Raw genomic sequence first — 18,205 nt, 5'->3', positions numbered from 1 at the left:
TGTGAGGAGTTTATTTGCCGGATAAACCACGACAAGAAGAAAAAGGTAGATTTGAGAGATTAGGAGAAGACATCACACCTGCCAGCACTACCTAGAGCCTCAGACAGTTGGTAATCAAATAGTGGACAGCCCTGCAGAATCAGTCCTCCAAACAACAGATGAAAACAAGCGTGAGAATCTCTGAAACCATCTGGAATCATTAATATAGATATCCACCTTGTATTTCTTAGTGAAAAGCTGGTTTCTGTGTGTAGCAGGATTATGGTGAAATTGAAAGTGAAATTTCTGGGCTTTATTATGTGACCCTGAAGAAAATATATTAGCTAAGTATTTATAAACAATAAGTTTCTATGATTATGGGCCTTTTAGGCCTTTCAGGAAAATCAGCAATATACATGTAGATCACAAGAGTTATCATCACACATGAACTGGACCTTGCATTACTGACAGAGTCCACATGCTTTTTCATTTATTTTGACAAGTGTACTACTGCACTTCAATAGTTTCATACCAAAACATCGATTTCAGAGTATCTGGCCTACTAAATGTCAAATCTGTCGTAATAGTCACACCAGAGAATTTTCCCAGACATTTGATGACCTTTGCATTTCTAAGTCTTGCAAAGACACTCTAGGTTCATATAACCACCCTTCTGTAAGAAGTGGGGTAGATGACCACAGAGGGCACCTCCTTACATCAAAACTTGACTCTAATACTTGCAGAAATGGCGAAACAGGCTTTTGCTATTCTTTCGGTCAAGACAAGCAGAAGCCACAACCACTGATAATACCAATCTGGACAATGGTTCTTTTCAATTTGTTTTGTGGGCAAAAAATTGCTCTCGTCTTCACATAAGATATTATATTACCTAATGATTTCTTTTCTACTATTAACTCCTAAGGTCTTACCAACTTGATCAAGGACATGACACAGCCACAGAATGTATCAGGGTTGCTATTAAATCCATCAAATCTAACCATACACTAAATTGTTATGAAACCAATTAACTGCTGGCCTGAATTCATTTGGTCATACTCAAATCGTTTCCTGTCAAACATCTGCAGAGGATCAAGTTATTCCTCATGGTTTTGCCATAAAATTTTTCATATTTCTTTAATCCATTTTTTTCACAGACTCAGGATTCCTGATTTTTTTTTATCCAATTTCAATTTGAAGTGGAACAATCTTCATATATTAAACTAGGAAAGTTTTGATACCATTACTCTTTGTGTATCAGTTCTGAATTCACTTCTATCCCAGTTACACATATTTTGCTGATGCTGTTATTTCTGCATAACGTTTTTGCTTGGACTCTCACTCTACTCCCACTGAAGTCATTCAGTTGGAATCTCCATCACTTTAAATAATCATTATACTGCGCAAAGGGAAGAAATATGAAATAGCTAGACAGTAGGAAAAAAGTCTATTACTTACACTAAAATATAGCTGGATTGGGAATAGGGCTAAACAAAATCAAGAATTAATAAAAATTAGCATACCGTTTTTTCTTTTTGGTCAGTTTTGCTGATCAGGAAGTTTGTAGGTTTTGTCTTTCTCTCAAATATATACCGCTGTTTTCCAGTAAAACCCACTACAGGAAGCGTAAGGCAATAGCTTTTCACAAGTTCTAGATGGAAGCGTATTTTGCTCCGATACAAACTTCCCTGATACAACTGAATAAGTTCAGATAACTAAAAAGTTTTGTGAAAAGGAAGAAAGCAATTGAGCTAAAGACTTTGCAAGTAAACAAGAATCCTAGAAAAGGAGAGATTGCAGATCCTGTCTCCTCTTGCCAACTGTATTTTTACCCCTACTCCATTCAAAAGCATAAATCCTCTCCCACATTCTGGCAGACACTTTCCTCTGTCTGCATTTAATCAACATTTTCCTATTACAGGCTCAGTTTTCCCTCCTTCAACTTTTATCACTTGTCCTTCATTAAGAAAACAAATCAAATTTTCCTTCTTTAGTTCTCTCATTTCTTCCAACTCAGTCTTCCTCTAGACATGAAAGAAAGATCATTATCCACTACCCCATCATGCGCCAGCAGGTACAACTTGCTTCTTTAAGTGTTGTAAATACTAGCTAACATTTTTCCCAACGCACCCAATGTGATGAATTCAAGGGTGCTTCAGCTTGAGAAGCACTGTATGGAACAAGACTTGTAGAGTGTTAATAAACACAACATGACACAAGTATGTATGGTAAGAAGAAAAACCTACTGAAGTCAGAAAAATTTGTATGGGCTTCAAGGAGCTTTGGGTGAGGTCTTTGATGCTTGCACTAGTAAGAGAGAGAGCTAAAAGGGACGGGAGAAATGGATCCTCGAAACTGTCCAGTTTATTCACAGCGAGACTATTTAAGGTCATATCAAGCTATTCTCGTCTGTGCTTGTTCTGTACATCATAAATAATCACTGAAGGGAATAACTACTGTTGGGGTTACTCCATAGAGAAGATGCTATTTGAATTTTAGAATAACAGGAAATGGAGTTATATATTAAGCTTGAAATAGCTTTTACTGTCCATACTAGATGAGCTTCTCATGACAAGCAATATCATATTTTACCAGAAGATTGCCTCCTTGTAATCAGACAAAATGAACTCCTTTATTTTCCCCTCAAAATATTTCAAATGTTTTCATATATATGACCTACTTTAGGTCAGAGTTACCAATTATTATATGCCTAATTATACAATGATACCAGTTTGACCTTAGGTGGGAATTAATACTGCAAGTCTATTTTGCAGCCAAAATGATACGAGATTATTATTACGTATATACACACACATGCACGATTCTGTCACTATTCAAAGTGCACTCAGTGTGGAAGTTTAGGCAATATGAACTTTTAATGCAGGTTCAAATAATTCTTTTATGCTATTCATGGCGGTACTTAGTGCTTACTGTATCAAGTGGTAAAGCAGAACACAGAACTAAAAGCAATACCTCTGTTGTAGCAACTCTCCACCAATATTCCTGAAAATACTGATTTTTACCTTCTGTTCAACTTAACCCTGGGAACCAGGTTTAAAATACTGACTTGAAGAAAATCTATACAATGGTCAAGTTAAATAAAAAACCTGATCATTTTCAGAATATCACACAAGTCATACGTGTTATGATCTAACCTTCTGGAGCTGGTTTACTCGCGTTTGTTTTTTCTGGATCCTTCACCTTGGCTTTATTTGTTTCTTTTCTTCTCTCTATATCTTTAACTGAAAAGTAAGGGGGAAAAAAATCATCAGTCAAACTAGAAAGAGTGCAGTCAGAAGCATGTAATTTTCTTCTTCCAAATAAAGACATTGCACGCAACATCTTGCAATATGTTTAGGTAACAAGTAACTGTTACTGGGTTTTCCCTCCCTCCCTTTGGGTTTAATCTTTTTATGAATCTTTCTCCATCCTATCATCATTAAAGTTCTCAAAAGTGAGTCTCCTCACACAGGAGAGTCCAAATACAGTGACATCAGCACCTAAGCCCACGCTGACAAGATCCAACACTGGAAATATAGCCCAGAAAATTGGCAAAGCAAGCTGGGAGAAGTCCAGCACTGCAGAGTTCCACTCCAAGTCATTCAACACAAAAGCACACAAGCCAGCTGTTACATTATCCTCTTTAAAGAATCAGCTTAGATCCCATGCCCAAATCTGTGTTCAGGGCACCAAACACTCCCATGAGAGCAGAGCTGCTCCAAAGCTCAGACTTCAACAGCTTCCTGTCCCACAAGTGGGTGGGATACCTCCCTTATTATGTCCCAAATCTCTCATAACAGCCAAGAAGAACCCAGCTTGATTAGCAATTCCTAATATTACATTAGTAGCTAGTATCACTCTTGCTCATAGTCTGAAAGATTCTGGCAAAAATCACTGCTAAAGTCACATGTTAGGGAAAAAAAATCCTTTCAGAATTTCCTTAGAATGCTAATTGGTGTCAACGTCCCAGCTGTCTATAATGGACAGGAACAACTTAAAAGAATGAAACAGAGAATATCTTTCATAGAAAATAAAATTGTACTCCAGTTGAAATCTTTGATTTATGTAGAGCTGGATTATGACCAACATTCATCCAAGCAGGCACTGAGTCTTAGCCAGGATGAGAGTCTCTCTGTGCTACATCGTTCGAAAAACCCTGTGAGAGGGTGAGAGGTTATCTGTCTCTTGAAACATACAATATAAAATACATAATACAAGTATCCTGTTTTACAGAAGTGAAACCAACGTCAAATTGATTTTGCTAATTTACCCAATAGTATATGGTATATCTGAAATAGCCAAGAGTGCTCTAAATTCCAATTCAAAAGATAACCACAAGACCACCCTCAAGGTCTTAGGAAGACAACAAGCCTTTGTCAAACATCTGAGCATCACCTTCTCAGTGTGATAACCCTCTGCAGAACCTACAGCCTCCAGGTATAGGAGTAGGAAAACTGGTGAAAAAATAACTGAAATTTTGATTGCTCTGCTTACTAAAACAGCATGTGTACCTCTACATCACCTCTACCTTTAGCGAACGGTTGTGAAACTGATTCAGAAGCAAATTCAGGTCCACAAGCTCACAAGCTTTACCAAGGTAGGTCTTGATTATTAGCTGGGTTACAGATAAAGCCATGATGACACCAGGTTTTACTCAGAAGTCTGGGTTTAATCCTTACCTAAATAGTCTCTGACTAAAAGGAAAGAGGTGAAATTACCAGAATAATACTAGTCAAAAAGGATGTCAGTGTTTAGCCTTCTAAGAGTATTCCTTTAAGAACAGGCTAAGAGCAACCTAAGGAGCTTCCTGATGGCCTCCTCTAATGCTAGTGCTGTTGAGTGGAAAGTCTCCAGAGCAACAGTAAAAAAAGTCTGAAAATGCTCACAGGTGACAAGTTGGACACAACCTGACAGAGATTTCTGGATTTGGGAAAGCCATTTCTGACTGTCAAAATTCTAACCACACAGGAAGAACAGACAAGACGGCACCAGTTTTACTCACATATTTACACCGACAAAAAACTTACATAGTGCATGTTTTTACAGCTACATTTTAAAAAGAAAAAATTCTCCAGTCATCTTTGTTAATTACATACTATGTACAATAACTTACAAGCAGCACTAGAATGAGAAATTATACCTGGCTATATAAAGAGGAATTTTATTGTATGCTTGAGAAATTTTTGTACATCAGTTACAACTCAAGAGCATTAAAAATACACTTCCAATGCACTAAACCAGAGGATATTCTCAAAGCTTTGTGTATGTTTGACCTTTTTTCATCTCAAGAATTAGTAAGCTCTTGTCAGGGAAGGGGAAAAAAACACAGAATACAGAATAGCAAACAAGAAGCATTTGTACACATGCCGTATCTGGTTTTACCCATGCGAGGCATCATATTGTCAAATGAAACTCCAGCCTCGTTAAGTACCACATGTTTTCACCCGCAGCAAAAAAAAAAGAGTATATTAAGTAGAACATAACCCCCATATTCTTAAGTCAAGTTGCCAGCTCTACTCTTCCTGAAGTGTAGTGGTAGTCTGAAAAACAGTCAGACCTAATATTATAGAAGTTGGTGTAGCTTTTTGTGGGCTGCTCTTTAATGCTAAAGTAACCTGTGGTTTTGTGGGTTTCCTAACTGGGATAGGACCTAAAGTACTAAACACACAGTTGCAGTGATGAAAAGCTAGAAAGACTTTGACACACACCACGTCAAGCAGTCAGCATATGTTATCTTGTGCTGGTTCTAAAAGAAAGGTGGTTTACCAATGACAGTGAGAAATAGTGAGTGGCAAGGGAATTCAGCAAGCTTTCAACTGTACTCTCAGACTGTCAAGCAAATCTCCATTGATCCTCTGTAACTGATTTGTTTAACATGTAGATAAAGACAAATCAGCTAAGACATATGTATGATATAGACATTAAGACACTATGATATAGACATTAAAAATATTTGTAGATCAGATAAAAAAAGCCTTAAGCATAATTTGTAAACATACTTGACAGTTGAAGATCAGTAAGAATTTAGCCTTTCATAGTATCATTGAACTAGCAACTAGTTGCCAGTTGGCACAGCTATAAGAATATTTTCGTTAAAAGTTGGATGAAGGGTAGGAAATTTTTTAAGTATCAAAGCATAACACTTCCCTTCTTGTTTCTGCTCACTGAAGATTCTCTTCTACGAGATACTGGCTAGTTTCATAATGGAATGGGGAAGAAAGATAGCCCAAAGCAAGAATCTCCTGTGCAAGACTGACTGGATCAATTCAGGCCTCCAGCTGCATATATACATATAACATATGTATATATGTTAAAATCTGTGGCTCTGATTAGCCTTCCACCACAGAAGAAACTGTTTTTCCATTGTTCCACTCTGTGTCAGACTTTGTGACAATTTTGTAAGTTACAGTAAATATCTGATAAATTCTGCATGTCAGGCACAAAAAGACACATACTTCTGAACTGGCCTTGTGCTGGCTTGCTCTCCTTGTCTTCGCTGAATGCAATGATCTGAAGGGCATAGTTTTGATCTGGAATAAGACCTTGAATAATTGCTTTGGTTGCAGTGTTTTGGAGAATTAATTGATTGGTTTTTCCACCTGTAAGAGAAAAGACAAAAACCCCACAAATACATAACTTTGTTTGCTTTTCTTACAGCACAATAAATGTAATGACTTAAAACTAGCTCAAACTCTTCAATGACCCAAGTATTCCCACTTTTGGGACTATCCATACAGCCAGGCCAGAGCGTATCCCAAAAAAGCAAGAAGTCAGGCAGCCTGACCAAAGACATGCATCAGTTTTCTTAGAAACATTCTAAGATCAATCAATCAGCCTTTGCATCTGGGGCTCATGGAACAGCTATGGTGCCCAGCAAAACTACTAAGAAAAACACACCTGACAAAAAGCTGTCAAGTTTGGTAACATCATACCCACAGTCTTTCACACTGCTCTGTGATTGGCTGTTAGTCCTGATCCCATCATACCCATGTCATTTCTGAACACTCTCTTTGCCCACTTCCTTTGAACAAGGAAATTCTCATGTATAATTACAAATATTAAATATTTATATGCATGTATCTATATAAAGACTGTACAATACGTACTTTTGCTGTATGTTAAAAGTGTATCTATATATAAATTTAAATATGTATAGAAATAGCGTCTATACACAGGTAGCCCGATACAGCCACTTTGTTGCCTATTTTACATTTCAAGTTTTCATTCAAAAAAATTTTTAAAGTTTTTTGTTGTTTTTTTAAAAAAGTTCAGTCTAAAATCTTTTTGGTCTTTTCTGGGGAGCTCGCTATAGGAGAAGGCCCAGAGAGATCCACTTCAAAGCTCTGTCCGAAACAGGGTTCCGACGTTCTCCCTTGAACACTTCCTAGACTTCCTTACACCCCACTGGAAAAAGGTAACGACAGATGACACTAGCCTCAGAAAAGCTGTTCAGCTTTAGGATGACAGTCCTTTCACCTTAAAAAAGAACACACAGACTTTTGGTTTACCTGAACTTGGAGTGACAAGAAGCTTATATCCAGTGATTTGCCCTTTGGGGGCTTTCCAAGAGATCTGTACACTGTCAGGACTGACTACATTATATCTTAGTCTTGTTGGTGGGGACACTGCAAGTGGGGAAAGAAAACGGGATTTTAAATTCAAATAAAAAGCAACTGCCAATTTTAAACATAAAAATAAACACATATAGGAAGACAACACAAAATTTTAATGATAAAGGATGCAAGTTATTCAAAATGTCACATACATCAGGTTGTATTAGTTTGTAAAACAACATCCCCAGGTGCACTACTTCCCTCAGACATAACTTTTATTTATCTCTTTATAAAAACAAACTAACACCTAACAGCAGAGGACAGAAAGACAAACAGTGTTAGATGTTAAGACTCTAGTTTAGCAGGCAAAGCTGGTAATAAAAATGCTCTTTGTTAATATATGGAAATTAAAATTGCTCTCCTTGCTTACACTGACAATATACATTACCTAGCCTCCTTTACCTCACATTACTGTGGGTGTTGCCCCACATTTAAGGTCATTCAGGGCCAAATTTTCAAAGCGTTGTGAAGACACAGTGACCAAGAGGAAAGATAGGCATGCACAAGGCAGAAGGAACATCAGAGCTGCTCAATTTGCAAACCTGGCCTAAGCAGCAAACACACTTGCTTAGCTGCAAGCGCTGCTTCGCTCTCCGCAAGACTAGCAGGCATGCTCAGGCTAGTCGAGATTTAGACAAGGGCAATCTGGAGATGGTAAGGAAATTTGGCTTCTATTTATAGTGTGCCATCACCTAGGTTTCAAATAGAAGCAGCAGGTGAAATGAATAAAAGCATGGAATGATTGAAAAAGAAGTGATATTTCAGAGAAGCTACGCACAGGGGAACAAAAGAAAATCCACTCTAGGTTGTCACCGCAATGTGGGCGATGTTGTGCCCGGGTACATGAACCAGCCTTTCACAGCTTTGCACCTCTCTGGTCAGGCAAGCTCCGCTGATGGTGGACAACACTCTGCAGAGCGTTTCTGCTCTGCTCCAGGGAGCCACATCCCTCCTTCACAGCGAACAACTGAAGCAGAGCTGCTCCGTGTGCAGCCTGTGGTATCCAGGCTGCCAATAATGAGAAATCTTTGTCCATTTGAACAGGGGTTGGCCCACAGAGAACTAACTGATCTAGAGGGAAAGGCAGCCAGGGAAGCTATCCAGAGGCTGAGCAACAGAAAGGGCTAGAAAAAGCTTAGCTAACTCCTCCATTAGCCTTACTCCTCCTCTTCCCACTACCTCCGCAATCCCTCTTAACTTTTTCCTACATTTTCCAAACCCTTGGTGCCTCTGCCACTACCATGCTTAAGGTTTCTGTTGATAAGTCCAAGAAATAAGGGAAATTATCTGAAGAGGAGCAGTGGCAATTTCTTTGCCCCAGAGCCCAAGATAGCTCTTAGCTGACTATGTTCATGCCCACAGTTTGTTGGCCCACTAGATACAATCAACCAATTATTATCTTATGATATTTCTGAGATGTAAGGATTACAGCATATGGAGCATCTGAGTCAACAGGCAGAACATGCTAGCCAACGGTCTCCGGCCTCTCCATTTGACCTGCTACAGCCAATGCAGCTCTGGCACTAGCAGCAGCCAAAAACCTGTTCTGAACTGATTGCTTTTTCCTACGTGCTTCTTTTTCCAAGAGTTTGGGTGAAGAAAGAAGGAAAGAGGCAAGCTGTAATTTATTTTTTTTTTAAGATTTTCAGTGGTGGTTTTTAATGTCATCTAACATTAAAAACATTTTGGGTCTTCGAAGTAAAAATCTGCAGGTTTAGTACAAGACATGTATTCCCTTGCATCCGGCCTTTCAATCCATAAGAGGCAGTTTTGCCAGAGCAAATGCAGGTTCTGCAGTTCTCTGCCTTGAGGCAGAACACAGAAAAGAGTATGTAAGCACCAACAAAAGCTCAACAACACCTCTGCACTCTCAAAGACTTCAGAGAACAAGCCCAAGAAGAGAGGCAAGGAGACAGAAACAGCAAGTAGCACACCAATTCCACGCACTCAAAATTGTTCTGATTTGCAGCACTGGGCTTCCACCCAAGCAGCGCATTTCCCCAGCTGCTGGGCACAATCTCGTCCCACCTCATCTTCAGACTGCCTGTCACCTCCCTGCAGTTGGGAGAGAGAGAGGCTGCAAGCGAGAGCGTGCGCAGGAATCACGGCAAGGACAAAGCCAGTTCTTTGAAAATTTGGCCCTCATATTGTAAAATGTTTTGCTGGGCAGATATCTGCAAGAACATTCAGCATGCTATAACGGTAATAAAATGACGAAGACTATGGCAAAAAGTTTTGAAAGCCAAGCAGACTGTGGTTATAGGTTACAGCTTTTAATTCATTCTCAAGATTCATTCTGTCTTTGAGCTATACAGAAATCACAATGAATTGGGGTTGAATGAACCAAGAGTGATAAATCAAACCTAGAAGTTTGCAAAATATGCAATTCCTTTTATTATTTATTTCACCTAAGGAATAGCAAATAAGCTTTTAAACAATGACAGTACGCAAGTGTAAAAACGCTGCGTGTTTTACCAGGATTAAGTGGTAAATTTTTTATGGGGATTAAGAGGCAGAGCAGAGAGCAACAAAGTAACACCAAGAACTGATAAAAAAATCATGGTTTTGAATTTCAGGGTTCGTTTTCCTTCCTCTGTCATTCCATTCTGTCCCACTTTCAACTTAACAGTTTATGAAAGCACCTTCTAACAAAGAAGCATAGATCTGGCCTAATTGCTATTAGCCATCACCAAACCAGGTAAATTTTGGGAGCCCTTAAAAACAATCACAGATCTTACAAGCAAAGAAGGACACAATCACCAAAAGTTTTTCTGTTTACTACAGAGTTACAATGTGAAAGACTAGAAAAGTTGTGCCAGAATAGTCTTTACATAACTAGTCAATTTTCTCTGGGTACTTTTTGTATCAAAGGTGGCAGTGCAGGGAACAGACATTTCCACACAGCAATTAACCATTAGGAAGAAAAGAATTATTCACCAGACAGATATTCAACTGTGTCTTAGTTGTGCAAAGACTAACGTTCTGGCATAGGAAAGTACATACAGCTAAGGAAGTTAAAAATCTAACACTTGAACAGACAACAAAATATTGATGGGAATTACTACACATTCACCAACCTGAAGAGGATATCTTTATTTCTTTGGACCTTTATTGTCTGTGGAACAAAATCTCACTTCTTGCAGAAAGGGAAAAAAATTAATCCAAGCTGAATCAGTTAACTGATAAAAATCAGTAGCTAGAGCTTGTTAAGTGGTTTTACAGGAATGCAAAAGTGAATGGCCGTCAGCAACATCAGAGCAGTCAACCAAAAGAAAACTACGGACAAGTTCGAGGCTTTGGTTTACGCCACCAGACAAATTAGCACTCCAAATACATGACTCTTGTGGACAACTAGGGAAAGAGTGTTTTGAAGAATTCAGTATCATAATGGAAAGGAAAAATACCATAAATTGCATGTGTGCAGCTCTCTAAGACATCCAACACTCTAAGATTGGATACTAACTAGACTTTGTGGCTTCCAACTTACTTTTGTCATAAGAATTGAACAAGTTAATATGCACTGCAATTACATTAGTAACACGTGGAATTGATTGCTACACAAATAAAATCTTCCATCTTTAAATACAGAAGGAAAATTCTTAAAGTAAGTTACTCTATGAATAAATGGAAAATTCTAAAGTATTTTTCTTGCCCAGAGCTATTTTTGTGTGCTATACAAGAACATAAGTAGACAAAAGCCGGATTTTTTTTGTTACTGTTGTTTAAGTAACATTATGCTGAGGAAACAGCAGTGATGAAAGCATAATTGTTGTTGAGTAAACACTGAATGGCACAATGTGGTTTCTACGATGTTCAGGCAATAAATGAGATAAAACTGTGTAGCTCAATGCAGATAAGTCCTCAGCTGAAGGAACAAGTTGTAGCTTCAGGCTTGTTGACTTCAGTCTCCCAAACATATTCTCCTTTCCAAGAAGTCACATTACACACCTTTACCTGAGCATCTTTGCCAAAGGAAGGAAACAAGCTGGAACTAATACCAGCTCTTCCTAGCCCTTGGCAGAGTGTACAATTTCTTAAAACCGACAAACACACTGTTAGTGCTGTATTAAATGTAAATAGTTAGCCAGCTGCATGAAGAGCTTACTGCAAGGGGTGGCGACCTTGAGAAAAGAAAGGATTTGAGAAACATCTTATTACTTCAAGTGTAGCAAGAGATATTTTTATTCTGAGAACATGGCATAGAGACTTCATATCACCTCATTCAATAACATGGCAGTCATTTTGGGCCAAGGCAATAGTCCACTTAGCTTAGTATCACACTGCTGACAGCATTCAAGAGCTGATGCTTGCTGAAAGAGTACAAGAACAAGGGAAGTATTGTTCTTTATTCATCAAGTACACCAACTCTAACTTCTGCTGTGTGATGACTGTGGAAAAGGCTCTCTCTGACCTTCATTTCATTGTATTAATAGTTTGAGAGTTTTCTCCCTTACATATGACCGATTAAATCAAAGGGTTTTTTTTAAAAAAAAGTGGGGGAAGAGTACTGTTTTCCAAGCTCAAAGAATTTTGCAAAGCTTTCTGGAGATGGATCTCAATCCTCTTTTGTAAATCTTAACCATATGTATTAGGACTGAAATACATAGAGAGGGGACTAACCATATGCTTTGCTTTACTGGCTCATTAAGTCACAAACATTCTGGACCTCATTTCTGACCAGAACTGATGTGTTGAACATTGGGAACATGTATTTCTCCATTCACCTCACATCGCCTACATTAAATATTACTGCTTACATGTGTCCCTAAGCTCTAGGAGAGGCTTGTAAAACACTCGCAGATTCCCAAGCATCCAAGATGGAATGCTTCCCCAGCACTTGATTGCCACGCAGGCTGGACAGCACTGCTACTTGCGTTTACCAGAACTTGGAAAGCCTCAGGTTGCCACTACTCTCTGAATGTGCTCATGAATAATGCATTATACAAGATGCTTTAGAAGAGACCAGGATTGAATTCTGCTCCCAGTTATGCCTACGCAGTCTCATTTCAAAGAGATTACATAAATACAAAGTTGAGAGAAACGTCTTTCTTTAGAAATCATAAAAACTCATTGGCATTCTTCATCCCTTCATTCTCGAGCAATAGGATGTTTCCTCTAGAAGTCAAATCACTGTCAATACAATGCAACAAGTATTTAAGCCTAAAAATCTCCACAGTATCTTTTAATACCCACAAAGGAGATTTTTTTTTAAAACCTGCAGAAGTAGCCTGTGACATTTACAGCCCTGTGCAATACTGTATGATGTAAGTGTTACAATAGCCACTGTTACAACAACAAAGAAAAAAAATACATATTCCATACAAGCTTAGCTGCATATCTGGTCCTTCAAACTTACTTGATTATGTAGAAGACAGTCACAGCAATTTCTGATCAGTATTTTCATGTAAATAAGAGTAAAAAAAAAAAAAAACAAACCCAAAACGTTTCATATAACTCATTTTGAGACACCTGAATTTGCAAAAAAGATTTATCCTGTTTGAGAGATTAAGTTCAAAGAGCACACATGAACATGTAAGTCTACTCCCCTCTGAGATCAGCAGCAAAACTCCTGCTTCATTTCAGTAGTACTGGATCCACATCCTACAAAGTAACACTTACATTTGGAATAAAAAAGTCTATTTCTGCACATCAGAGTGAAAAGCTCCATCTTCTTATTTATGACTTACCTTGGCCCTGGGCATCACGGATGAAGAAAGCTGTGACAGCTAAAAAAGCCAAGAGGAAACAGCTCTGTATCTCATACCGACAAAGCATCTTCCTCCCCTCAATGCACACAGTATCAGCAGGTCTGAAAACACACAGAACAAAAAGTCTTATTAAACTTGCAAAGATAAGGTATCCACTTTAATGAAAACTGTGGGCAAAATCTAGATTCCATTAAAAAAAAATAAATAAGAATTTGCCATAGATATCAGTGGAGCCAAGATTTCACCCTGACAGAAGTTTTATAACCAAAGCATATTTTACCTGAAGGGGACAAAGAACCCCACTTGGGCTACTCAACAGTTCTGAAAATTCAGCCCATGTAAAGAGAAGACTGGGTTTTTTTGCTAAGCATACGTGAGTATTGGAAGTATGGGAAGTAAAGTATGTTGTGTACAACGAGATAAGATGGGTGTGTCTATATAACCCAGTGTTGCAAGCACCGTATCAAGATACCTGCAGTAGAGAACTCTGAAGCTCTCAGTAACAAAGTCGCACTAAAACCGTCATCTACTTTACATCCAGAAAGCATCTAGAATGGTATGTTAAATTAAGCATTTCAGAATTCTGTAATAAAAAAGAAGAGATGAGAACTGCCCTGCAAGCCTACCATAAAATAGCAAATGTGTGTACTCAGTAAGTCGAGTGAAATAATCATTGATCAGTTCAACTGAGCAATTTTGCACATCAGTTGTCAAAAAAAAGAAAGAATTTTATTCTGAGGAAACACGAGGTCTCTTCTCACTGTCCTCTACAGCCTACTCTATTTTCCCTTTTTCTATCTTATTCAACTTATTCTGCACTCTCTGTTGTACTACCTGGCACTTACAGTGTCTAAGGCAGACACAGCTCAGAGGGTATGCAGGGTATCAGCTGAGTAAGCACTGATTCTATTTGTAGGTAATGCCATGGTCAATAATATTTACCCTAACAATCAGTTAGGAACATCAACATTTTAGAGTGCAGCACTACATGAGCACTCAAGGTAGACCTAGGTGAACTAGCTGGATTACAGGAAGCAATTTTGGTGCCAAAGAACAAGTTCCTGAAGGGGTAATTTATCTACCCACAGAAGCTAGGTTAAGAACAGTACAAATTTAATTACCTAAACTTGGCCTTGAACACTTTCCAGTACAGTTATTCAACACATATAGAAGCACCTCTCAAGATACATCAACATGTTCATAATATCGTGCTTATAAACGTTTATCTATCACTCAACTTCACTGCACCAGTTTTAGTCAATTTTCTGGGCTATGAAGAAGAATTTTTGCTGCCCTCTCCTGTTAGTATTTTATGGAAGAATTAAATTAAGATGATTAATAGTAGATTTCTTGCTGCTAACAAAGAGTTAGCATTGAAGGTTTACTTTGGTAAACTTTGGTTTATGTATTTCTGTTTTACAGGTCCCTCTCATTTACCTCCTGTGTCATTTTCTCTAATATTCTCAAGATATCATCATTGAATTTGCCTTCCAGATTTTCATTGTCTTCTGAAGAAGGCACAAAGCAAGTGGTTCAACCACTACGTAATACAAAAGGCAGCTTCAAGTACCTCAACCATTATTAAACAGGTAAGAGGATAAGGCCTACATCTCTTTCTGTCTTCAACTATTTACAATTTGCCATAGTTATCCCAGGACTTTGTAGTTCTACTATTGCAAACCCCAGTCATGAATGCTTGATATGCCACCCAGAAACATATAAGGGGCTTAATCATTATGAATTCCACTCCCACAGAGGTTACCTAAGTTTAGCTAAATTATCAAAAAAATTCACACTACTTAAATACGTATTTTGAATTTCTTACAGTATAAACCTCTCAAGACAGAGGCAAAAAGCTAGATTCAATAACAAAAACACACCAGAAACTGTCGTGGGATACGTCCTCCAGATCAAATTCAGAAGCTCGAGCAAAGTGCCCAGGTTTCCTACTACACGAACACAGTCAGACACCCAAGGACTGGCTCCAGACTAGCCAGTGCAGTCAGCAGACAGTTGCCTAGTGACAGGCAATAGGAAAAACGAAGACAGTTAAGTCTTAAACAGCCTGAAATACACCCCTTGAGTATCTTACATTGGGTATCAAGGCTTCCTCCCTCATTCAGGAATACAACATGGAGCAAGTAAATGCAGACTCTTCAAAAAACAGCATACAAGTCATTCTTCAATGCAGTCACCACTGACGATGGGTGGATTTCTTTCCATGTAATAACCCAGACATTAAAATACTCACTCACAGTGGTGGCTCAGTTCCCCATCAGATTTGATACAAACTCTCCTCCCAAATAAAGGCTATAAATACCAACTGACAGGTAATCCTGTGTAGAAACACTCTCCACTGCTGCTTTTAGAGAAGAGAGATTGCACAGAGAAGTAAGATTTATTGAGTTACATACAACCGGTGCTGGATAAACCAGGCACAGATTCACTTGTGCAATGACCTAACTGGGAAAGGCAACCACCAGTCTGCAGCCACCTCGTGGCTGACATCATCTGGGAATAAAAAGAAATATCCTATTCCTCCTGCTTTTCATATATTTCACCCTTTATCAATTATTCGGTAAAACGGTTATCTGACAGAACACCCCTGGCAGCAGACACCGGACCTCCCCGAGCCAAGAGCTCTGCGCGCGAGGCGAGCCCCGCTCCCCCGCGTTCCCACCGCTCCTCTCCCGGGAGCGCTCCACGGGCACCTTCTCCCCAGGGCACAATCTGCCTTGGAGACCTCCCAGCCCGGGAGAAACCGGACGTACGTTTCCATGCTCCGCACCGCTCTGCCAAGGCAGCCGAGCTGCCTCGGCGCGGCCCGGGCCCCCCTCCCCACGGCAGGCGGCTGAGCGCTGCCCTCCCGAACGGGACCCCGGGGATTATTTTTCTCCTGTCTCGGTAGCTCATTGCGGAGCGGCGTGACTCTGAGAACAGGCACAAGTTTCTGGGGTCGACGTCCCGCTGGGCGAACGGAAGAGCGCGACCTGCCCCGGCCCCACCGCGGCCTCGAGGGACCGCCGGGCCCGCCGCCATGGCCGCCGCCCCCACACGGGGAGGAGAGGAAGGCGGCGGAGGGGCCGGCGGCGCGTCGAAGGCTGACTCCCTCCCGCCCTCCTTCCCTCCCTCCCTCCCTCCCTCCCTCCCGGCTCACGCAGACCCGCCGGCGGTGCCGCGACCCGGCGGGCGCGTTTCGGTCGCCTCGACACAGCCCCCGCAACGCGGCTCCAGCCGGGCCCGAGGGGCCGCGGCTCACAAACGCGGCGCCGCGCCTGACCCCCCTCAGCCCCCCGACTCCTCTTGGCTTCGCTCCCGGCCACCCGCGCCCGCGGTGGAAGCGCACCGTTTGGAAGCGAGTTCCCCGCGCCGCGCCCCGGTTCAGAAAGGCGCGGCCGGGGACTCCGTTGCCTCCGCCGGGCTGCGGCGAAGGACCGGCTCTATGAGAGCCGGGGGCTGCCCGGCGAAAGCCCCGCCGCCGGCAGCAGCCCGCCGAGGCGAGGGCGAGCTCGCCGGCCCAGGCCGCCGGCCGCTAAGTGACCCCCCCCTCCAGGCGCCGGGCGTGAGGAGCCGCGGCGAAGCGATCTGCCTCGGCGCGCCGCGGGAGCGAGGATGCACCCGCAGGGGGACGCGGGCAGCACCCAGCCCTCCGTTGTAAAGCGTGCCCGGTTGCTTTGTAATTACGGTTATTTTTAAAAGGAAAGCTTTCTGCAGGAGTTTCCGAGGGGCTCCCCCTCCCCGCCTCAGGCTCGCCACTTCCCGCCCCCGCATCCCCTCCTCCCTCACCCAGCTCTCCCTCCGGGGCTGCGCTCCGGCCGCCGCGCAGGTGGGTGAGAAGCGCTCCTGCCCCGGCTCCCCCCGGAGCCATCCCCGCCGCCGCGCCCCAGCCCTCGAGGGAGACGAAGCGGAGCTCACACCGACCTGTGCGGGCATCAGCGGGGCAGCAGCCGGCGGGGGTGCGGCCGCCCGTTTTCACGCGGGGCTGTGGGTGCTGAGGCGGCTGCGAGAGAGCCGCTTCCCTCCCCTCTGGCCGCTCTTCCCCTCGCTGCGCCGCATCTGATAAGGCGAAAGGGCAGGGAAAGGAGGCGGGCAATTATAGAGCAGAAGGTGGAAAGAAGGGGGGAAAAAAAAGAGGCATGAGCGATGTCTGAGATCCAACCCTCCGCCCCCGAGCCCGACCTCCGCGGCGGGGGCGCGGCCAGGTGCGCGGGGAGGCAGGGCCGGGTGGGCTCCGGGGGGGATTTCGGACAGCGCTGCGTGTGCAGGTGCTGTGCTTTTCGGTGTCCTCTTTCTTCTGGTTTTGCTACCTTTTCAGTCATTTTCCTCTCCCCGAAGTTACTGGTTCACTTCGTTTTAAACGATTTAAAAGGTGCCCGTACCGAGGTACGGTTTGGAATGCAAGTATCGGCCGGTGCCGGGTATTGCGATGTGTGGATTAATGATTCATCGGGGAAATATTTATACTAAAGTGTTCCAGCACTTGTCTGGCTTAGTATAAGCCTTGATTAAAAGCGTTGCAGAACATACATGCATTTTTGCCGTGTGCATAGACCCTGCAATGGGGACTTGGAACTGCAGAATACATAATCGTACAGAAACGCGAGTTACCCTGTGGTATAACCCACTGAAATTACAATTAAGGCTACTACTTATGAAGTTCGTAAGTCCCAAGAATTTAAGAGGTGAATGAAAATATTCATTTCAATGTGCCTGGTCATCTGTATAAAATTACAGACGAAATCACTGAAGGACTGCAGTTAAGAAACAACAGGCGTAGGTGAAACAGAGATGTGCATCCCTTTCTTAATGTAAGCAGGAGTCCCTTTTCGGGAAAGGGAAGGCAGCAAGTCTCATGGAGATGACTGTGACTAACTCTGTAAAGTGGGATCTTCTGTTGCTGAGTAGGAT

General features: G+C 41.7%; 1 protein-coding gene across 2 annotated transcripts in view; it reads right to left on the bottom strand.

The window, feature by feature from the left end:
* COL14A1 (collagen type XIV alpha 1 chain) overlaps positions 1 to 17,421 on the bottom strand; it is a 126,816-nt gene extending 109,395 nt beyond the window's left edge. Inside the window, exons 1-5 of one of the 2 annotated variants that reach the window (XM_086609544.1) lie at positions 17,219 to 17,421; positions 13,277 to 13,398; positions 7,485 to 7,601; positions 6,432 to 6,575; positions 3,132 to 3,218 (exon numbers count right to left, since the gene is read on the bottom strand). In XM_086609544.1, coding sequence (XP_086465670.1) covers positions 3,132 to 3,218; positions 6,432 to 6,575; positions 7,485 to 7,601; positions 13,277 to 13,364 — 436 coding nt within the window. In that variant the 5' untranslated portion in view covers positions 13,365 to 13,398; positions 17,219 to 17,421. Of the gene's footprint in view, positions 1 to 3,131; positions 3,219 to 6,431; positions 6,576 to 7,484; positions 7,602 to 13,276; positions 13,399 to 14,931; positions 15,012 to 17,218 lie in introns of those variants that run through there. The other variant, XM_086609545.1, reaches the window with a different exon arrangement.
* Positions 17,422 to 18,205: the final 784 nt, after the last annotated feature.

The sequence above is a fragment of the Tauraco erythrolophus genome, chromosome 3 (assembly GCF_009769465.1).
Source record: "Tauraco erythrolophus isolate bTauEry1 chromosome 3, bTauEry1.pri, whole genome shotgun sequence".
Taxonomy (NCBI): Eukaryota; Metazoa; Chordata; class Aves; order Musophagiformes; family Musophagidae; genus Tauraco; species Tauraco erythrolophus.
This window is presented reverse-complemented; position numbering and strand designations above follow the sequence as displayed.